Source organism: Chinchilla lanigera, unplaced genomic scaffold, assembly GCF_000276665.1.
Source record: "Chinchilla lanigera isolate Chin_1 unplaced genomic scaffold, ChiLan1.0 scaffold00041, whole genome shotgun sequence".
NCBI lineage: Eukaryota > Metazoa > Chordata > Mammalia > Rodentia > Chinchillidae > Chinchilla > Chinchilla lanigera.
Window position 1 is genome coordinate 6579505 of NW_004955442.1, and position 24436 is coordinate 6603940.

The 24436-nt window shown below is 41.9% G+C and overlaps 1 protein-coding gene across 2 annotated transcripts in view; it reads right to left on the minus strand.

The window, feature by feature from the left end:
• Nucleotides 1–24436, minus strand: part of Snx29 (sorting nexin 29) — a 525079-nt gene that overhangs the window by 497143 nt on the left and 3500 nt on the right. For both annotated transcript variants that reach the window (XM_013517836.1, XM_005391150.2), the window contains exons 2-3: nt 8436–8497; nt 4883–4935 (exon numbers count right to left, since the gene is read on the minus strand). In XM_013517836.1, coding sequence (XP_013373290.1) covers nt 4883–4935; nt 8436–8497 — 115 coding nt within the window. The remainder of the gene's footprint in view (nt 1–4882; nt 4936–8435; nt 8498–24436) is intronic.

Below are 24436 nucleotides of genomic sequence, written 5' to 3' on the forward strand. Positions count from 1 at the left end.
CACTTAGGAGATGACAATATATAACAGTACCTGCTGCACATGTGACCAGCCCCGTTTTATGCCGGTAAAAGAAGGGAAACTACCCCTTCTTGCCTGCCTAAAACCTGGGGTAGTAGCAAGGTCAAATGACAACTAATGACCTGGGCAAGGCTGCACAGTGCTGTCACAATCAAAAAATTATCATTACAACATGGTACACACACCAAACAACCACTGGACTATCCAGCCACCTTTTTTCATTCCACCTTTACAAACGCATCCACATTTCATTTTGAAGGTTTTTTGTTTCCTTGCTGCTACCCTCTTGGTGGGATAGTAAAGCAGGTTAATATCTTTTCACTTCAGAAGCCCATGGGGTCCCAGAAGAGTCCTCAGCCTAGTTTTTTGCTGGTGGCCAAGTGACCCGAGACTCACCAATCAGATTTCTCTCTGTAAGGTCAATCTTGAACAGAGTCAGAAGGGAGCTGGTACTTACTCCAGCAGAAAGCTGTTCTGCTAGGACACTTCTGGAGCTCCTGCTTCTGGCTTAGGAGCCCTGGAAAGATTTCTGACTCCTTCCTGTTTCCAAAGCTGGCTGGCCTTGTATTGTCTGAGCTCATGATACCCTCAGCTGGAACAATTTCTGTTATTTGTTACCAAAAGTCCTGAGACACACCAGCACAACACTGTCTTAGTCTATTTCCTGTTGCTATAACAAAGTACTCCCTGAAACTGGGTAATTTATAAAAGAAGAGGTTTATTCCAGCTCATGGCTCCACAGGGTGGGCAGTCCAAAGTATGATGCCATCCAGGGCCTCATTTTCCTCAACTCAAGGAGGAAAGTGGAAGGGCAAGCAGGGGCATACAAGGAGAGACCGACCTCTCTCCATAGCTACCTCATTCTTAAGAATAAGGTATTAACCCATTCACAAAGGGTTCTGCCTCTATGACTCAAACATCTCTCTCTAGGCCCCACCTCCCAACATGTTGCACTGAGGAATTAAATTTCCAACACATGAACGTTCCAAGTTTGAGGTCAGCCTGGGCTACAAAGTGACAAGCCTGAACTGCACAGTGAGACCCTCTCTCAAAAAGACAACAAAAAAAAAAAGGTTGCTGACTTTTTCCTCTCCAGGTAAAACTTTCTTACCAAATATGATAATGATATAGCCTGTCCTACATGAAGGTAGTACTACCCTTAACCAAAGACAGTCTAAAGGTAAGATCAGGATTTATAGCAAGAAAGAATTCCACAAGGGGGAAAAAACAATATTTTTTGAGAAACCAGCCTCAAAACCAATTTAATCACTAAACATGAACACAGAAAGAATAATGTATAGTTGTCTCTCAGTACCCATGGAGGATTGGTTCCAGGACACACATAAGCTGAGGGGGATACCAAAATCTCAGGATGCTCAATCCCTTGCATAAGCTGTGTAGTATTTGCATATAACCTGTACACACAACCTCCTATATACTTTAAACCATCTCTAGACTACTTACATTACCTGAGAAAATAAAAATGCTAGGTAAACAGTGATTATACTGGATTGTCTAGGGAATAATGACCCAAAAAAAGTCTGTACATGTTTAGTACAATAGTACAGTACAGTACAGTATAGTACAGTAGCTATTTTGGTGCAGAGATAAAAACCCAAAGCCTTGTACAAGATAAGTATACTATTGCCTTACTCCCCATTCTTTTTATTATTTTATTACTTTTAATCTGCAGTCATTGAATCCAGTGATGAAGAATGCATAGATACACAGGACCAACTGAATACTGCAGAGTCTAGGAGACTTGGGTCCATCATCTAAGTTTAATGTTTGCAAGAAGTCTAACCTTGCCAGGCATGGTGGCGCATGCCTATAATCCCAGCACTCAGGAGTCTGAGGCAGGAGGATTGCTGTGAGTTCGAGGCCAGCCTGGGCTACAAAGTGAGTTCAAGACCAGTCTGAACTGCATAGTGAAACCCTGTCTCAAAGACAAAACAAATAAACAAAAAAAAAGTCTAATCTAGGCTGCATTATTTTGTCTCTCTGAGATTGTTTTCTCATCAGTAAAGAAAAAAATGCCAATGCTCTTCCTGAAGTTGTCCTAAAGACTAAGCAGGAACAGGCAAAAGTAAAAACAAACAACAATTAATATTTTTAACATTAACCACTGCACTGCTTTTAACCATAAACAACAGTGATTGTGGGGTTGGGAATGTAGCTCAGGGCTGGGGATGTAGCTCAGTGGCACAGTGCCTGCCCGGCAAGCACAAGGCGCTGAGTTCTATTCCCAGTACAAAAGGAAAAAAAAACAGTGATTGTGAAGAAATTAACTTTAAATTCTACCATAAAAGATCACATTTTATATAATAGAAGTTAGAGCAGTAAATTCTATTAAATAGGAACACATTAACATTCAGCATATGATTGCCTCTCAGGAAAAGGATGACACAAGTATGAAGTAATAAAATCATGGCTACATCCAGATGATACACCATGCACATCCATATGCATATACACACAGACACACCACCTGGACCAGAAAAAAAGAGCCCTTCTTAATTAACTCTGCATCCCAGGGCTGGAACAATGATTACACTAACTTCGGTGATAACTACAGTTGCCTGGGAAGCTTACTGAAAATGCAAATTCCCAAGCTATACCTCCCAAAATACATATTCACTCATTTTCTCTCTCTCCCTCTCTCTCTCTTTTACCCTCATTCTTTCCTTCCCTCCCTCTTTTTCTCATATGCACATACATGCACCCTCAATCAGAAGATCGAGAATGGGATATTAAATCTGCACCATTAATTTACAAGGCTCCAAGTGATTGTGATGCAGCTAGACCGTGGACCCCAAAATGAGGAACCCTATTAGGATTGAGGCCAGATGCCAAGTAGGCCCACATGAAAGAGTAATTAATAATCAAATGTTATATGAGACTCTAATATGTGGTAGGGACAAAATGTCTGTATAAAATGTTAAGAAATAAAAATAAATAAAGCAAAGGAGAAGCAGACCTTCAAAGCTCACAAGCCTGATGGTGGCATAGACTTTTACACACCTGACTATATAGTAGTGTATGGCTACACATAAACTTATCAAAATAGGGGTTGGGGATACAGCTCAATGGCACAGTGCCTGCCTGGCAAGCTCAAGGTCATGAGTTCTATTCCCAGTACCAAAAAAAAAAAAAAAAACCTCATCAAGATAAATCTTTACTACTCTGGGCATGGTACGCACAAGTTTGAGACCAGCCTGGCCTACAAAGTGAGCTCAAGGCCAGCCTGAAGTGTATAGCAAGACTGTATCAAAAACACAAATAAAAACACAAATAAAAAAACACAAATAAAAAAAAAAGAAAAAAACACAAAGAAAAAACAAAGAAAAACACAAATAAAAAAAAAAGAAAAGAAAAGAAAAAGATAAATCTTTACTGAGCACCTTCTAGATACTTCTGGGCATGAGAAATATATCAGTAAACACAACAGCCAAACGTGCCTCTCTACACAGAACTGGAGAGATAGACGAGGCAAAATTTTAAAAAGCATAACGTATAGTACATTAGGTAATACGTGCTAGGGAGAAAAACTAAACAAAGAAGAAAGGGCAAGGGAGTGTCATTTTCAATTTGCACCAGTTTCAAAGAATTTCCGCAGGCTCTACCTGCTGTGCTCGTGGTTGTTGAAGTTTCACAGCAGGACAAAGGGATGCAAGGATCAATGAAGGAATGAGTGACTTTATTGGGTGGGCTGGGGCAGAAGGGTGGGAGACACGGATGGTTTCCTTGCTGTAAAGGGTGAAGCAGGAATGCTCCTCCAGCCTCTGCACGGGCCACGGTACATTCAGCCCTGACTGCATCACAGTGCATCTCCAGCAAGGCCTGAACAACTGTGCCTCTCACCTCTGCCAAAATCCATGTGTCCCGCCCTTGTTATAAACTTAGGCAATTATGTCAGCCTTTCCTGGGTCATATCAATGGCAAGTTTGGGGACATTTTTTATCATAAAAAGAACACAGGACCACAGTAAAAAATATGAAAAATACTTAAAACACAAAGATTTCAAATATTCCTACTCCCCCAACACCACCTCTGTTCACATTTTGGTGTGTTTTTTGTCACTTTTGCTTAACACATCTAGGGGCCGAGGATATAGCTCTGTGGCACAGCGAGTGCCTACCTGACAAGTGCAAGGTCCTGAGTTCGATACCTGATACCAAAAAAGAAAATATATCTAGGACCACTCTACATTCAAGTTTCATATCCCTTTCTTTCATTGTTATGAAATATGCAGGTTTAGGACATATATAAAATTTTTAATTACTACATATATATTTTTCTCCTTAAATTCTATACAAACATCATTTTTAATGGCTACAGAATATTCTGTCCCATAGAGGCACTATACTTGATCAATCATTTCCCAAGTAATCAGTATTTAGGTTTCTGAATTTTCAAAATTCTCAACTGAACCAGGCATGATGGTACATGCCTATAATCCCAGCACTAGGGAGGCTAAGGCAGAAGGATCACCTTGAGTTCAAGGCCAGCCTGGGCTACATGGTAAGTTCAAGGCCAGCCTGAAATACATAGACCCTGTCTCAAAAAAAAAAAAAAAAAAAAAAATCTCAATTACTCCAGAAACACTTTTACCAAAAGATATTTTATTTATTTATTTATTTTTTACCAAAAGATATTTTAATGAGCTCCCTCAGAATACATTCCTAGAAGAAGCAGCACAGGAAACTAAAAAGATTTCAAGTAAGCAGTCACTGCATAGATGATCCACATTTGACCCAAATTCAGTCCCTGCACTTCCTGGCTGCAGCAGCAGAATACAGAAGCTCACCGTCTCTCAGCACCTTTTGGTCTGGACAATGAGTGGTGACAGAAGAGACATATTTACCTGCTGTCAGAATCCGAGGCGATCTCTTTTCTCCCTCCAAAGCGGATCTGGCACTGCACAGAAAAAGAAACTGCTGAGATCAGCTATTAGGATGGGACTCTAAAGCATTACAAAACAGCCCACACCAGTCAGGGTCAGAGGTAGAAAGAGGGCCAGAAACTCTGGCCACTGAGTCAGGACACTCTGTGCCCTGTGTGTGAGTACAAGAGTTAAAAAGGTGAACAGTTCAGACTTCAAACTGCCACTTACAGGAAGCTAGTATCTCCCCCTTGTCCAGAAGCAAGCCTGTGGGAAAACAGTGCTAAGAAGAAAACAAAGCACACAGCCATCTGCGAATTATCTGGGAAACTGCTCAGATCTGTCAGCAGCTGCCTATACCACAGAGCTCGTAACAGGCGATAATTAAAATATTCACAAAAATGTGATGGTTCCTTTGTGACAGGACCCCGAAGTTATTATGACTGGCTAGAAAACTGCAACAGCATGAATCCAGCTTCAAAGAAGTCACCCAGCTGTGCTGAATGACAATTGATCCAGGGTAGGTAAAACCCAAAACAAAACCTCTCACTTTTTTTATTGTGGTAAAAACAGAGGTGACATAAAATTTACCATTTTAATTATTTTTGGCTGTAAAAGTCAATTCACATTGTTACCCACTCATCATCACTATCCACCCTCTCTTTTAAAGGTACAGAAACCTTGCTATAAATAGCAGCTTCACAAAATGCCTACACCTATGATCAAAAATAAATATAATTTTAAATTATACACACTGAAACTCATGAAACTTTACAAAGTTCATGACATTATTTTGTTGTTGTTTTGTTTTGTTTTTTGAGACATGGTCTGCTATGTAGTTCAGGCTGGCTCTGAACTCACTATGTAACCCAGGCTGGCCTTGAATTCGTGGTAATTCTCCTGCCTTAGCCTCCTGAGTGCTGGGATTACAGGCATGCGCCTCCATGCCCAGCAGTATATTTTATTATATGTAAATTATACATCAATAAAGTCACTTTTTAAATATACCTATATAAAATGTTTTAACTCCCCCAAAATAATAATAGCTTCTTCAAGCAGAAGCTCTGAGCAGAAGCTCCAATCCATTTCTATTTAACTGCTATATTTAAAGTGGTTAAACCTGCCTCCTCATCTTCTTGCTACATTTTCCATTTCTGAATCAAAGACAGGGACTTTTTTTTTTGGTAGTGGGAATCAAACTCAGGACCTCACACTTGCCAGGAAGGCACTGTGCCACTGAGCTGTATCCTCAGCCCTTCTAAATCAAAGAAAAAAGAAACAAACAACATGGGCTGTGGACTTACTGTGGACCAGGTGCTGGCTGGACCCTTTACCTAACTTTTACAAGTGCAATTTTCTCAACAGCCCCATGGGGATGAGTGATCTAGTTCCAGAAAGAAGGATACTCAAGGAGGCTAGATGAGTTACTCCAGCACAAAGAGCTGTGAGGTGACAAAGCTGGCACTCAACCCCAGCTACAGCCACAGATGAGCCCCATGCCTGTGTTCTTCCATCATACCAAGCTGACTCAAGGGTTGGGCAGATGCTAAATTCTCTGGGCTCATTTCAACACATAGTTCATAGCCCAATTAAGTATTTTCTCCCTACACTGTGGTTATATACATATAATTATCAATCACCCTTTCTAAAAAGTGAGCTTTCTGAGCTCCAGGTTTGGATCCTAGCTCTGTCACTTGCTATGATAGTTTGGACATGGAATGTTCCCCAGTTGCTCATGTGAAGAGTTGGTCCCCAACAGAGCAATGTTCAAAGGTGGGGCTTCTGGGAAGTGAATGGTTCTTGAGGGCTCTGATCTATCAATGGATTAACCCATCTGTTGATGGATTCATAATTAAATGGACTGTTAGGATACGGTGGAAACTGTGAAGGCAGTGCCTACCCAGAAGAAGCAGGTCTCGGGGGGAGCATATCCTAGAAGGGTATATCTTGTCCCTGGCTTCTTCCCTTCTCTCTTTTTGCTGCCTGGTCACCAAGAGAGGAACAGCCTTCCTCCATCACACTCTTCAGTCATGTTTCTGCCTCACCACAGGCCTGAAAGCAATGGAGCGAGCTGACCACAGACTGAAACCATAAGCCAAAACAAACTTTCCTGCAAGTTGATTCTCTTACATATTTTGCCACAGTAACAGGCCGGGGATGTAGCTTAGCAGTGCAGCGCCTGCCTGACAAGTGCAAAGTCGTGAGTTTGATTCCCAGTACAAAAAAAAAAAAAAAAAAAAAAAAAAAATATATATATATATATATATATATATATATACATAAATTACTTCCAGAGCTGCCTGGATAGACATCATAATGACATCATAATTTTGGAGGCTGGGGATATAGCTCAGGGGAATAAGTGCCTTCCTGGCAAGCACAAGGTACTGAGTTCGATTCCCAGTACCAAAAAAAACCCTGATAACATAGATATATTAACCACACTCGATGTCACAGTGATGGAAAACAGACTAACACGCTAAATTATGACACTCTGAGCTACTTATTGAATTTCTCTAGGCTTGAGTTTCTTCATCTGTAAAATGAAAATAACTGCAGGAGCCAGGCATGGTGGCACATGCCTGTAATCCCAGCACTGCGGAGGTTGAGGCAGGAGGATTGCAATAAGCACAAGGCCAGCCCAGGCTGCACAGTGAGCTCTTCAAGGGCATCCTGGGGCAGAGGATATAGCTCAGTGGCACAGCACCTGCCTGGCAAGCATGAGGTCCTGAGTTCAATTCCTGATACCAAAAAAAAAAAAAAAAGTGAAACTTTGTCTCAAAAAACAAAAAAATAGAAAAGAAAAGAATTGCAGGGAGAATTATATATAAAGTAGGCTTGGTGGCGCACGCCTGTAATCCTAGCACTCAGGAGGCTAAAGCAGGAGGATCACCATGAGTTCAAGGTCAGTCTGGACTACAAAGTGAGTTCAAGGTCAGCCTAGAATACAGAATGAAATTTTGACTCAAAAAAAAAAAAGGATTAAATGCAAAGCACTTTGCAGAGAGACAGGCACACAGTGAACATATGATAATGACAATAATACATAGTCTGGTACATGCAGGCAAGAAAACAGATGCCAGGCTCAGGTCTGGGACCACTTCCTTACCCTTCCAGAAGCTGGCTACAAGGAACAGTGCCAAGTAGTCACAGAAGAGCCACCTGCAGAGCCACACAGCTGCGGTGGCAGCAGAGGATCCTGGGCATGGCCTCATGCCACCTTGTCTTGCTCTTGTGCTCACAGGGTTCTAACTCCAAACCACCATCTCTAAACCCTTAGAGTGTCCCTAAAACTCTGAAACCCACATTGATGCCCTCTTCAAGGGACATCACTGAAGGAAAGACTCATAGTACCTCCTCTACCTCTATTCTGACTGCCTTTCCTTGCTCTATCACTTCCTAGAGAAAACTCTCTACTTCACCATTCCCAGAACAGAAAGTAAATGTGTGTGTACAAAAAAGAAGAAATGACTGCTGCATTGATTGTGTGACACTCTCACTCAAGCCCAAAACCAAGTGTATACATTCTTCTTACCTGTTTTACTGCATCCAGCAGTCGCTCCAGAAGAAATTGTCTTTTGTCATTGTTCTGTGATCCTAAAATGCAACAAGGCTTAATTAGTTCTGTCAGACATTAGCCTTCTATTAAGACTTTCTGACACCACAGTATATGGCTCTCCCCAAGTACAATCAGTCCTTTGCTGATCTTTAACAAAATCAGTAGCAAGACCAGTACCAATAACCTAGATCATTACAATGAAGTTTGACCATTTGCCTTTTAGCACATCACAAGAAAACAACTAAATTAATTTTTCCCATATTTGAAGAACATGTCCATAGTGCTCTAAGGGCTTCTCAACTGTGGCACTGTAGGAGATATTTAGCAACATCCCTGGCCTCTGCCTCCTAGATACCAGTAGCACACATATACTCTGAGTTATGACAAGAAAAGAAAATGTCTCCAGATATTGTAAAACATCTCCTAAGGGACAAGGACAAGAGGGGAATTGCCCCCAAATGACAACCAGCAGTCTAACACAAAATATGTTTCCTAAAATGGCAAGTACCATTTGTTGACTATTCGTACTATTATTTCCAAAATCTTTTTCGCATGCCAATCACTGCAATACAAGCCTAAGAAGCCTAATTACTCCTTTTCTCAGCAGCTAAGGCTGTTTTGATTTGTTTTGTTTTATAAATGTTGGGGATTGAATCTTGGGTTTTTGCACTGAGCTAGATTCCCAGCCCTAGTTTTACTCCTTCATTTTGAGACGAGGCCTTTTTCCCTCCTTTCTAGATAGGGTCTTGCTATGTAGTTCAGGCTAGTCTTGAACTCACTATGTAGGCCAGGCTGCCTCAAACTCAATGTGATCTTCCTTCCTCAACCTCCCAAGTGCCAGGATTACAAATGTATACCATCACACCCATAAGAGGGTCTCCCTAAGTCACTAAATTGCCTCCAGAGTGCTACAATTACAGGTGTGAGACCACACCCAACTCCTTCTTTTTTTTTTTTTTTTTTGAGCCAGGGTCTTGCTAAATTGCCCAGACTGGCAATCTAACTTACAATTCTCCTGCCTCAGCACAAGTAGCTAAGATTACAGGCATGCATCACACTACGCCTTTTGATACAGATAAAGATATGAAGGCATCATTCCTGCCTCCATCCTCAATACTTAATCATAAACATGTTGAGTGGAGCCAGAGGAGCATCTTGCCACCACAAAGCCATGAGGGAAAGGCCATGAGAATCACGAAGACACCAGCCCCATATCACTGAGCTGCTGTGGCAATACTAGAAACAACCTAACTTTCACCAAATAAGAAACCTCATTTGTTCAAACCACTGTACACTGGTGTCTAGATGTCCCCGCAAAGCTTCATGCAGTCATAGGGTTTTTTCCAGAGGTGGGTGAATCTAGAGTATATGACTGATTTGTGGTGTGATGCTGGGATTAAGGGTACTTGGATTAAGAATGGGTGATGGCTGGATCATTCCACTGATTGGACTGGCACTGCCCTATCCAGCTGGACTGGATACAATATAAAGGACAGAAAAAGGCTTGTCTTGCTCTGTCTAACTTGCTTTTGCTGTCTTCTGCTGTCATGAACTGGTTTTCCCCTGGGATACCCCTCTGCCATGCCACCCTGCCTTGGACCCAGCCAATTAGGGACTGAAACCTCTACAAACTGTAATAGGTAAATAAATTAACCTTTCCTCCCTTAACTCTGGGCACTGGGTATTTTGTCTCAGCAATGAAAAAACTAAGACAACTGGGCTGCTACTTATAGCTAAACATATTCCCAAGTGATACATATGACGTACACTGAACTTCCATTTAAGAAGGTCAGAGATAAGGGGACTTCGAAGCACCAAGCAGACTATTGTCAAACTGATGTTCCACAAAAGGCCCAATGACTCCAATCAATAGAGATAAGACTGCGGGTTATCATACACCAAGCCCAAAGCACAGTCACTTCAAAGGATAATCAATCTTAAAGATGCACCATACCATAGTCTTCAAATTGACACCAAGCTGCTTCTCTCTTAGCCAACTCTACGTGAGCTGCATGAAGGAGGAGCAATAAGGCACTGCCCAGAGATAGTCAGTGATTCCTGCAAGTCAAGCCAGGGCCAGCCAGTTGAAAACAATTTCCAATGTGTATTGGGCACTTCCTGTGTGCCAGGCACTAAATTGAGCACTCTACACCTGAATCACCTCTTAATCTTCACAATCATATTATAGGTCAGAATCCCATACCACACATGTACAAAGCAAGCTCAGCTCAGCAGTATCAAATAATTGTGAGCACGGATCCATTCAGGATTTATTTAACTTTTACCATGCACAAGCAACACTCTAAGTACTGGGGACACAGAATTTAAATGGTACAAAAGAGCCATCTTCTCATGGAGCTAAAATTTTATTAGGAAGAAACAAATGGTATATAAGTACACTGATAAATGAAGTCGAACAAAGGGATGAGATAGTAAGGGGGGGAAGAACCTGAGCCACTTTAGCAAGTACAACCCTGGGGACCTCTCTGCAAAGGTGACATTTGAGCCAATCCTTTCATAAAGAGGAGGATCAGCCATGGAAAGATATGGAAAGGCGGCATCCTGAGCAGAACAAACAGGTGGGGAGAGGTTTGTGTGGGACAAGTTCAGCTTCTGACCTTCCAGAACAAAAAAAAAAAGTCTACTGTGACTTGATCAAGGAACAAAAAAAGGGGAAGGAAAGATCAAAAAGCAGACAGAAGCCTACCATGGGAGATGTAAACTAGGATAAAGGGTTTAGAGTCTACCCTAACTTCAACATTAATTGGTGGAACTGTGATCTGTGATCCTTTTTTGGGGGGCAGTCTCACTATATATTGCACGCTGGCCTTGAGCTCACTTTGTAGCCAGGTTTGCCTCAAATTCATGGCAATCCTGCTGTCTCAACCTCCCAAGTGCTGGGATTACAAATGTACGCCACCATGTCCTACACAACTGTGATGCCAAGACTATCCCCCTGTAAAGGTTGCATTAGGACCCCCACACTAAGGCTCCTGCCTTACTCCAAGACTGGAAGTAAAACCAGTGAGCAGATACTCCACAACACACACTAAAACATTAGCTTCTCAAATGTCACCATCGTCACTTCCTGGAAGAGGTTTTAATAGAGGAAAGACTACACACCATTCCTTCCAGACAAGAGGCCAACTACAAGCATCATTCAGGATGGGTATAGATCTCACCTGTCCAAGGCCCTCTAACACATCCCTTAAGTCCTACTCTTTGCTTAGGTTTCTGCTATTACCTGTGTAACACACAGTAGAGAAGGCAAGTTTCAGCGCCTGCCTGGCACGCGCAACGTCGTGAGTTTGATTCCCGTTTGGGGGCGGGGGGAGTTTGCTTTATTCCTTTTTCCAAGTACTAAACCTAACAGTTTTACCTGCCCGTGGGCAATGCCAATTGGAAAGTTGAGGTTTGCCCCAGGAAATGCCTTTGTTTGGTTTTGTTGTTTTGTTTTGTTTTGTTTTGTTTTTTACTTATCATAAAACTTGTATAAAAAAATACAAAACAAATGAGGAAAAATGTACAAGGAATAGAATCTCCATTATCTCACCACTGATGATGTTTTTCACAGTGCTTCTCAAACTTCAATGTGCACCTGGATTCCTAGGGATCTTGTAAAAAGGCAGCTGATTCAAAAGGTAGTGGGTGGGACCTGCGATTCTGCATTCTTCACAGGCTCCCAGTGATGCTGACTTGCCGGTTTCAGAGCTATATCTACCCTTCCTGATGTGCACAATGACCCGACATATGTCCTACGTATTTTGAGTTACTGTTTATTGTAGATGTCAACAGCCTCCTCTGCCTCACCTTGTAAAGCCTCTTCTCAAAATGTGGGAAAGGACTGTTCAGGTCTCAACCCAGAAACTCAAACTTGCTGTCTATGATCTTTCTTTCTCTTTAAGCAAGCAGTTTTCAAGTGCAACAAATCTAATCTCAGAAGAGGAATGCTTGAAATGGTGGTCTTATAGGCACCAGGGTGCACAGGTAGGCTTGAGGCCACTGGTTCACAGCAGGAGGTGCCCAGAGAGATCCCTGACTGTGACCAGAAGGAGAAGAACTGAGTCAAAAGTCACAAGGCAAGAGTTCTCATCCGGGCTGAGCCACTTGCTGGCTATCTGACAAGGACAATCACTTCCCTTCTCTGGGTACTGGAATCTGCATGAGATCATGCTGTCCTAGTGCTGCAGTTCACAAACATGGGCAAGGTCAGAGAAATCACACCTTCTCCCAGTGATAAGGCAGAGAATGCAGCACCCCTAGACCTGGGCCCAAACAAATTGTCCAGTTTCAAGCACTGCAGCCACTCAAGAAGAGCAGGGAGCTGATCCCACCAAATGAGCCCCAAGTGTGGCATTAATTCAGTAATGACTGACTGACTTAATCCTTGACAAAGATGGAAAAGGTGAGTCAGGTGTGGTGGTGCATGCTTGTAATCCAAGCAACTAAAGAGGCTAAGGCAAGAGGATCATAAATTAGAAGCTGGCCTGGGAAACTTAGACCCTGTCTTGAAACAAGATTCTAAAAGGGCTGGAGAACTGTAGCTCAGTGGTAGATCATTGCCTAGCACACATAAGGCCCCGAGTTCAATCTCTAGTACTACCAAAAAAGGGGGGACATGGGGGTCCACCACCATTCAACAGAAAGAATTGAGGCTCTGAGAGGAGAAGACCTTTATTAAGGCTAGACCATGGGAAGTGATCAATAAGGGATCCAATTCTAAATCCACTGCCACCGGCTCTGCCATCTGCTAAATTCTGCTCACCTTGGACACCTACAACAGACCTGCAGCTACAGCCCACTGCAAGTTCAGGAACCATTCTTCATTCATGTTCCAGTGACCAAACCCAGCCTTCCTGTTTCCTCCCTTCTCCAGGGCCAGACACAGCTAACATCATCAGCCAGTAAACCAGAAGAGGCTTCTTCCTTATTTCTTTTTAGAGCACCATCCAAAGGAAAATACAGGGGCTGGGGATTTAGCTCAGTGGCACAGCACCTGCCTGGCAAGCACAAGATCATGAGTTCAATTCCCAGTACCGGAAAAAAAAAAAAAAAGAAAGAAAGGAAAATACAAAAGGGAATGCCTTCAGGACCACAGACTTGTCTGAGAAAAGCACCCATCCTCCAATCCTAACTCGGAAATCACACTTGCGTTAAAACTCTCACCTGGTTCAGGTACAGTTCTAGTCTCTCTTCTTCTCTTCAATATTTAGAATCTTGTTTAATGTTTAGATTCTTTGAGGCCCTACATTAATTTTTCCACAAACGTCTGGCCTTCTCCCTGGAGTCTCCACTCAAGCTCCAGTGACCCCTTGGGAACAAACAGCAGAAGACAGGGTCCTACTGGGTTTGAATCCTACTCCATTAGCCATATAATCATGGACAAGCTACTTCACACCTCAATACTTCAGGCTCTTCATCAGAGACTTATAGTTCATATCTGGACGTCCCCCCAAAGCCTCATGTGCTCATAAGTGGGGCTTTGGGGAGGTGACTGGATCATGGGTGTATGATACTGGATTAGTCCACTGATTGGTTTAGCATACTTGAGTGTGGATAATGGACCTACTGAAGAAATAAGGAAGACCCACCCCAGGTGTGAGTGGCAACAAACAATAAGCTTGTATCCTGGATAGAATAAAAAGGGAAAGAAGGAAGATTCGCTGCTTCCTACCTACCCTGCCACAGGCTGTTTCTCCTCTGCCATGCCTGTCTACCATACCACCCTGCCTTGCAGCCAGCTGACTATAGACTGAAACATGTACAAACTGTACCCTAAGATAAACCTTTCCTCCTTTAACTTGTGAGTGTCGGGTATTTTGTCCCACCAATGAGAAAGTAAGACAGAGCCCTACCTCCTCAGACCTTTAAGTGAGTAAACATACATGACACAACTAGAGCAGAGTTTAGTATGCCAAGCACTCTGCACATGTCAGACATCAGTACTACTGTTGTTGGGAACCCTATCCACAGAGCCATAAAGAATTCTGGCTCCAGGAAATTCCTTCAACTAGTTAACTTTCTCTCCAAAATACAGGCAAAGCAATCTAATCCATGCCTGTGTGTTCAGTGCCCTAGGATATAAAAAGGTGATAGAGATTTCCTAGAATGAGGAAAACAAGCAATATGCAAGCAGATACATACATTCCCTCTTTAATCCTAGTAACAGCCAGGTGGGCGTGGTGGTGCACACCTGTAATCCCAGCACTCGGGAGGCTGAGGCAGGAGGATTGTTGCGAGTTCGAGACCAGTCTGAGCTACAAAGTGAGCTCAAGGCCAGCCTGAAGTGCATAGCAAGACCCTGTCTCAAAACGACGAAAAAAAAAAAATCCTAATAACAGTGTTAGAGGTCCAGTTGAGGACAGTTCCGATTCCACAGGCGACATCAGTCACTTGATCAAGGCCACAGACATACTGTAATAGTGGTACTTTACTGCCATTCAGTGTAGTAGTGGAGGAAAAGTTACACCAAGCATTTCTCTGGTCTGAGCTAATGGTGAGATCCTTGCAGTGTACTAAGCAGGAATAAGAGGAAAAAAAAAAAAAAAGCAATGTTCTTTAGATACCTACTGTGTGCCAGGAATGCTACTCAAGATCATATAGCAAAGCTAGTGCAACATTGGATGCTGAGCCTTGGTCTCCCAGATCTTAGATGCATGTTCCTTCCACCACAGCACACTGCCATCCTATTGGGGCAGCAGGGAGGTATAATGAAAAAAAGAGCTTAAACTCTGCTTCTAAAACTGGGAAGGACCAGGCCCTGAGGGGTGGGGGGAGATTAAGGTGAGGAGCAACTGCTTAACAGACACAGGGTTTCCTTTGGGTAAGCAAAATGCTTTGGGATAGATGAGATGGTTACAAAACACTGCAAATGTGCTAAATGTCACTAAATTGCTCACTTTAAAGCAATGGTTTTGAGTTTTACCTCAAAGAAGAAAAAAATTTTGAGGACTACAACAGGTAGATACTGGCACTCTAGAATAGGACATGATAAGCCAAAAAACAGAAGGATTACCCAAGAGTGGAAGACGACAACTCCAGGGACCACTAGGGTCCACAGCAGAAAAGCTCCATTTCTCTTACACACTTCTGATGATCTGAAAAGGAGTGTCTGTCTGGTGCCAGAAAGTCCCTGACATCTGGAACAGTCAAGGTCCTGATGGGAACTAACATGGGTAACTAATTAATGGAGATCAAAGAGGTGTAGTTATCAGGGATCAGAGTGATTTCACCTTCCGGGGGACATTCAGCAAGGTCTGGAGACATCTTTAGTTACTCTAAGTAGTGGGCAGAAGGCAGGAATGCTTCAGTGCACATCCTAGTCCCTGCAATCAAGAACTGTCTAAATCAAAATGTCAACAGTGCCACAGCTGAGATGTTCTGATCGAAAGTAAGTTTGATTATTCCATTTCACCAGGATAAAACTGAGGATCTGCTGGGCATGATGGTATACTGTAATTCCAGCACTCCGAAGGCTAAGGCAGGAGGATATCCATGAGTTCGAGGCCAGCCTGAACCAGACAGCAAGACCCATCTCAAAAAAACAAAAAAAGGAGGCTCCAAGAGACCTAATTTAAACCTCCACTTATGCTCTGAATCCTATCTCCTCTCCCCTGCTCAAGTACATGCTCTAACAACTGTCTCTCTTTTTCCCACATCAATTATTCCTCCTCACCTACTCAACTCCAACAGCATACAAGGATAATATTAAAAAATGTAATGAAATCACGTTTTGCTCCCACGTGCCCCTCTGGCTGCAGCCACATTTCTGTGTGTCCTGTGATGATCTCCTCCACCCAGTTGCTCTTCCTAACTCTGGCCTTTAGGCTACAATTTCCTTCACCATGTACTGAGCCACCTACACAGTGGCCAGAGCACCTGGAAGCACAGACAAATACACAATAAATGACTTACTGATATTATAGGATGCACACAATGATACTGTGTGATTCATTCACTATAACCTGCAAAAACTACAATTATTACAGCATTTTTACCACATTCTGCTCATGTATTCATGGTGGGTTGTCTCTGATAATTTCTGATTTTCACTGAGTAAACCTATGTCTTTACCATACCTTATAGTGGCAGGTCAGGAGACTGTTATAAAGAGCCAGTCAACAATATTTTAGGCTTTGCAAGCCATAGAGTTGATTCTGCAACCCCTCACTCCACCACTCTGGTGTAAAAGCAGCCACAATGTGTTAATGAGCAGACCAATGCCCTACCAGCAGTAATAAAGGAGGACAGAGGTTTAAAACTTAAAACAAGAGTGTGTGTTTCCAGACTATATAACTCCACTACATGTAGACACCTGTCAGATTTTCCCAGCAGGCCATAAACCAGGTCTACATCAAAATCATGTTCCTAGCTCCTCTAACCCTCTTACCAAGATCGCATGTTCAAAGTCTTACAGGAGACAGGCACCTCATTAAGCTGTCACTGGCAGAATGCATACTCATTACATTTGCTGGCATCGATACTGGCCCAATGGAGAGTTCAGGACTATTGATGCTGTTGTTAAACTCCCACCTACCCCTAGAACATGCCACCATTCCAAATATGGAAATGGCGATAAAGCAGAAGTGAAGGAGAAGGTTAGCAGAGAGGGCTGCCAGCACATGGCAGAAGCATACATCTGGCCAAGACTGGACACTTCAATGCCTTCAGGGTCAGGCAAAGAACAGAAACAAGAGAAGCAGGCAGACAGAGTAGAAAGTAGGGCAAGGTAGACGCTACCTGAGCTGGGCAGGTCCCCTTAAGACATGGCAACTGCTGCTGAGCGCCACTCAAATCACCTCACAGAAAAAATAGCGACTTCCCCATCTCCTGGTTTTTCAAGAAGTTCCATGTCAAGTTGTTGGTATTCATTTTAGAACTGTGTTCCAGTCAACTCTGTATGAACCAAATATAACAAGCCTAGGGGTCCCATCTGCCACCAATTTGTCATTTTCCAAACTACACACTTCTCCTTCACATTACATATAAGGTGGGGGCTGGCACCCCTGCTGTGAGAGATGAAGGATTCGAGGCTTGGAGACAGGAATCATCTGCCTAAACAAGAGTCCACACGTGCCAAAGCCAGTATTTCACACCAAAGTTCACATCTTCCACACACTACAAGACCAGGTTAATTCCTTGGATGGCTCAACTTCAGCATATAAAAAGGGATTCTTCTACAAAGTGCCATCAAAGAAAACCAACCTCCTGATGGTATCTCAAACAGTACTTTTGTTGAGAAACCTTCCTGCTAAGAGTTCCCTATTGGCACAATAAATTGCTCTACACTGTTCCGCTATGGCCCTTCAGCCAAGCCAGACCACAGATATAGCATCTACTATGAAAAGGACTGTGAGTAGTCACAAGTTGTCCTCGATTTTTAGGGTCTAGAAAGAAGCTTTATCGAATCCTCACTTACAGAAGAAATTCTGCAATTGCTGAATCAGGACTCCAGTGGGGCTCACTTCTGTGGCTCTCCAAGTGGCTACTTTTTTTTTTTTTTTTAAATCTTTTGAGACAGGGTCTCACTATGCAGTTCAGGCTGGCCTTGAGCTCACTTTGTAGTGCAGGCTTTGTAGTGTGTCTCAAAATCACAATGATCCTCCTGCCTCAGCCTCCCATGTGCTGGGATTACAGGCATACGCCACCATGCCTGGCTCAAGTGGCTACTTTAAAAGGACAGGACCCAACCAGGCCAGGACACAGAGGTTGACACATGCATATGTGAACAGAATAAGGCAAATGCATAGATAAAATAGACAATCATTCTTCCTCAAAGTCAGGGCACTGGCTCCCAGTATTGTAGGGAAAAGCAACACCACAGGGTAAAGATGAAAAGACAGACTGTCGGGGCTGAGGATTTAGCTCAGCGGCACAGCGCCTACCTGGCAAGCGCAACGTCCTGAGTTCGATTGCCGGTACCGGAGAAAAACAAAAAAAAAAAAAAAAAAGATTGTCCACCACCACAGTATGGAAAGAGGCAGGGTTGCCTGAGACAAATGGGCTCAGGTCATCCACATGGGCTCATGATGTCTAAAATTAAAGACCAACTCAACAGCAGATCATGAATAAGCAAAGAAAGGAAACCATGAATTTTCTCTAGAACAGGATGGGCAAACATCCTCTGTAAAGAACAAAACAGTAACTACTTTGGGCTTTGAAAGCCACTGAGTCTCTATCACAGCCATTCAGTTCTGCTACTGTACCATGAAAGCAGCCATAGACAATAGTAATGGAACAGATGTGGCTGTGTGCCAATAAAACTTTATTTACAAAACAGATGGCTGACCTAGCTTGCCAATCCCTGCTGCAGGGAAAAAAAAAAAAAGAAAAAAAACACTAAAATGACAATGTGCAAATATTTTGAAAAAAAGTGTATCCCCATGGTTGGAAAGAAGTTACATACTTAGCCCTAGTCATCACACACCACCACTACATATCTATTTAATTAACCAAAAAAAATTTAAAATGAAATTCCCCAGTGTGGTAAAGCTATGGCAAATCAGGTATACTCACTGGTGGAGCAATATACTGGCACAGTTCTGACAAGTAATGTGGTAACATAATTCCAAAACTAAAAAACATCAAAGTATCTTTTTGATATTTCAAAAGTTAAACTGAGGAAGAATGGGGGAAATAAACAGAATAAATAACTACTTCACCAGTCCCTCTATCTCCCAGGCACTGAGTAAATCACATTCATCACTTGCTTTAAATTCCATTTTCTGATGAGGAAGTTAATCAGAGAAATTGAACAATGTGTCCAAGTTCTTCAGTAAGGAGTTAAAATCCAGGATGTCTACATCCAACATCTTTTCCACCACAACACAGAAATGCCTGAACACACAGCATCATGGGCCCAAAGACTTTCACTGCAACGTCTTTGAAGAGGGATCAGTAAACTATAGCCCTCAGGTCGGATCCAGCTGCTGCCTAAGTAAAGTTTTATTGGAACACAGCCACGTCATTTCATTTCCATATTGTCTGTGGATGCTCTCAAACTACAACAGCAGAGACAAGTACTTAGATCTGATGCCAGATGGCCAACAAAGCAGAAAATATTTACTATCTGGCCCTTCACAGAAAATGTTTGCAATCCCACCCTAGAACATCATAAATGGAGTTTTCTTTCTTTTGGTACAATAGCAGAAAAGCTAAGTAATCACAGTACATCAATTTGGCAGAATGCTGTGCTGCTTTTTTTAATAATTGTGAAGAGAACGAACACAGACAAATATTATAATGTAAGTGGAAACAATAATTCAAATGTAGGCTCAATGCAATTATGCAGAACACATACATAAGCTTTCAACAAAGACATAAGTGGGATACCTGACAACCTAAATAGTTAATGTGCCAGGGAGGTATATTTATAAGTATAGTCTATGTTTTCACAATTATCTTTAATGTCATTTTGGTTTTTGCTTTTTTCTTTCCTATAAGCTGGGGGAGAAAAGAGCAGATTCTAAGACACACAGAAGCAGACAAAGAAAAATGAGATGGGAGTGGGCAAGGCTCCCTCTTCAGGGGAAAAGAGGACCCCCAAGCCCACAGAGTGCTTCCCTGGTGGGCAGAGGATGCACTGCTGGTAGGCTTCTAGGGATGGTCCTCAAGCTGAAACCAGGGTCATCAAGCTGAAACCAGGGTCAAGGAAAGGGTCCTCATCCCCTGTGGGCTTCAAACTGCTTCACCCAAACCTGCCCTCCACAGCCTCTCCCATCTCAGTAAAAGGCAAAGCACAATACTTCCAGCTGCTCAGAGCTAAAGTGAGCAGACAACACCCTCCCAATGAGGCCTTCCTGACCACCTATCCAAAATCACAACAGCCTACCTCTTTAGTTCTTCCTCCAGACAATGCGGCAGGACATAGCCTTTATGTGGAAGAGAGACTGTGGGTAGATGAAGCCAACAGAGAGGAAAGTAGAGCCCATCTAGATGCAGCTGAGCCTGAAGCTAGTTTTTATCCCTGAACTTTTCCATTACAAAACATTATATACTCCCATGTTGCTGAAATAAGTTCAATCAACTTCTGCCACATTCAAATAAGTCAGGGCTGACACCTGGCATTACTCTAGGGAAACCACTTAGGTAAATTTACTCCACTTGCTCCAACAGACACCAGTGGTATAGCTTTTTGCTAAATGATAAAGAATGCACAACACTGCCGATCAATTAAGTGTCTGCTAAATAGAAAACCTTGAATTTCTGGCCAGTCTCTGCTGCCCCTGGAGTCCTCACCTCTACTGCTGGTAGCAATTTAAAATAGTACAACTTCTTTGGGAAAACAAACAAACAAACAAAACAAGCGATCAGTATCACTACCCCTAGGAAATGACGCTAAATATACAATCCAAAGAAGGAAAACTAACTTGCACAAAAATGTCCACTACAGCATTACTTATAACAGAAAAGATGGAAGAGCGGAAGACAGAAGGAGAAAGGAAAGGAGGAAAGAATTGACAACCAGACAGGCTAAGTCTCTTAGTGTCAATAGTTCAAACATTATAGGGCCGGGGATTTAGCTCAGTGTAGTGCCTGCCTGGCAAGTGTGAGGTCCTGAGTTTGATTCCCAGTACAAAAAAAAAAAAAAAAAAAAATTGTGCTACATGCAAAAAAATTATCAATATGGAGTCCACGAGCAATGTCATATTTTTTTCCTGAAATGTTAGGAATGAAAGCAAAATGGAAATTTATATGGTAATGATAAATGTTCTTCAGCCTATATTAGTGTTCCTCAATCTTTTTTACATTATCTTACCCCTCAGGACCCTTTCTACACACTTTTCCTCTAATTGCTCCATCCATGAAATTCTAATACCACAGGTTATATGTACATGTTTATGTACTGCATGCACATCTGTGCTTTATACAGAAAAATATATCTTTATCTCCCCTAAGAACCAATCTTCATCACTGCGAATGTGTGGCCTATGTAGACAAATGGTGGGAGGATGGCCATTCCTTATCTGGAATCATGTTTACATTGCCAGAATTTGAAGAATTCCATAAAAATCTTGGATTTTGTTTGTTTGTTTTGTGGTTTTTTAAACAAGGTATCACAATATAGTTCAGGCTGGCCTTGAACTCACTACATAAACCAGTCTCACCTCAAACAGTGATCCATCCTCCCGCTTCAGCCTTATAAATGCTGGGATTACAGGCATGTGCCACCACACCTGGCAAAAAATTGTAAATTTTGGTTCCAAATTTTAAAAGCACTAAGCACCTGACTTCCTATTAGTCACCCAGATAGAGTCATGCAACACAGCAGGAGGAGTTACTGTCAGTGGGACTTAATCTAAAGCCACATGCTAGCAGAAGAAGTAGTCAAATTTTGCTGGTAATGAAACAGCTTCTTACATTCTAGCATAACAGGTCAACCCCACGCCTTTGTGAGGAAAACAAAATACTAATAGTACCACTTTTTCTGCCTTGAATGAAAACCAGAAATATTCTTTTTCCATTCACTTGTTTCAGCTGATTCTTTATTCCAAGAGCAAGTCACCACTGGAGAGAGCGCAGTCAATGCCAAGGAGAAAACTAACCTTCAACACTCATAAAAAAGAAGAAAAAGCTGCCAAAATGTACATAAACATCAGGCCAGAAACAGCAGTACATTACACATTTAAAGCCGAAATTCTGGGCTGGGTGTGGTGGCCCACCCCTGTAATCCCAGCACTCGGGAGGCTGAAGTAGGAGGATCACTGTGAGTTTGAGGCCAGCCTGGACTACATAGTGAGTTCAGGGACAGTCTGAACTACATAGCAAGACCCTATCTCAAAAAAACCAACAACAACAAAAAAAAAAAACCAAAATTCTGATAAACCAAAACCTTAGAATTTGTCTGTTCCAAAAATTATGTGACCTCTCTAGGTCTGGCTTTCCCCACCCTTGAAACAGGGATTTCAGCATCTTCCTGAAGTCAGAAGGATGCCTGAAAGAATAATTACTAATGGAAAGGAGCACCCAAGACCATCAAGTATAGTTTGACAAAACAAAGTGCTGGAGAATAATAATGACTTCCTAGCCCAACAAGTTCTACTTTTCCAGTAAGAGCAAAAGACTATCTGGAAATCAGAATTCCTCAGCTTGAAGAAGCTGGCAATCAAGTATGGAATTCTTTAAAGGAAACAATTATGACTACTACTTCCGTAAAACAACCACCCCCTCTGGCAGCTATCTTTCCTCCTGATGATTTGCTTACTTCTACATATACATGTCTTAATTTACATCAAGGTGCACATTTTAGGTATAATTCTGTACCTTGCTTTTTTTTTAGAGAACATTAATGTTGATCTATAACCAAAGTGGCATGTATAAACCCATACCATTCCTTTTAACATCTTTGAGGTTTTCTATCATGTGACCATACCTCATTATGTTTATCCACTCCCCTATTAATGGCCACCTTCTTTGTTTCTGGCCTCATGATACCCATTTATCTTCTGTGTGTATTACCCAGGGCCATTCTATTTTCCGGCTATTTGCACATAGTATATTCAGCCTTGACCCCATCTGACCTCTGACTCCACAGCATTTTAACCTTTTAACAGCAGACTCTAATTGCCAATTTGTAAGATATATAAGAAGCTGAAAAACATGTTAAGCCACACCAAAATAAGGCAATCAGCAATATCCTGCAAAGAATCCATAGGATAAATGAATGTTTCCTTTAACAAAAACTGTGAGGGAAAAAAGAGATGAAAGAGGAACCTGTAACTTCATCACAAAAAACTGTGCTTCAAAGAACAACAGCAAAAAAATAAAAGGACAACTCACAGAATGGGAGACAGTTTTTGTAAATACACTGATAAGGGGTATATGGGGGAATTACATAGGGCTCTTACAGCTCTGCCATAAAAAGACAAACAAACCAATTAAAAGTGGACAAAAGGAGCTAGGGATGTGGCTCAGTGGTAGAGTGCTTTCCTAACATGCACAAGACCCTGAATTCAATCTCCAGGACCACATACCCAAAAAAAGGCAGAAGATATAAATTGACATTTCTCCAGTGAACTATATGATTGGCCAATAGCCACATGCAATGCTTACCACTAGTCATTAGGGAAATGCAAATCAAAACCACAGACACCACTTCACACCTACTAGAATGTCTATTATTAAAGACTATTGGAGGGGCTGGGGATATAGCTCAATGGCATAAGCACCTGCCTGGCAAGTGCAAGGTCGTGAGTTCAATCCTCTGCACAGCAAAAAAAAAAAAAAAAAAAAAAAAGACTATTGGAGATGATGTGGGAAAACTAGAACCCTGGTATACACTGGTGGGAATGTAAAGTGCTGCAGCCACTCTGGAAAACTGCCTGACACAGCTCCTCAAATGGTTAAACAGTTACATTCAGCACTAAAATTCCAGTCTTAGATAAATCAAGAGAAATGAAAACACGTGGCTACACCAAAGCTTACATGTTAAGTTTCACAGCTGCAAACATCCAAAATGGGAGCAATCCAAATGCCCATGAGCTAATGAATGGATATAGCAAATGTGCCTGACCCATACAAAAGAATATTATTCGGCCACAAAAAGAAATGAAGCACTGACAGAGGATACAACATGGGTGAACCTTGAAAACATTATACTTAGTGAAACAAGCCAAACACATAGGTCACATATTATATTATTTCATTTATATGAACTATCACAATAGGCAAATCTATAGAAACATTAAGTAGATTAGTCATCATGGGGTACATGAGGACTTACTTCTAATGAGTTTGGACTTGCTTTATGAGGCAATAAAATATTCCAAAAGTGATTATACTTATGTTTGCACAATTGTATGAATATATTAAAAAATAAAAAATGAACTAAAAAAGTTTCTTTTAAGAAGACTTCAAAGATTTAAAAGATAGCCCAATTGGTACTATATAAACTTAGATCCTGAGTTTTAAAAATACACTATAAAGAGCTGGGAGTGGTGGCACACACCTGTAATCCTAGTACTTGGGAGGCTGAGGCA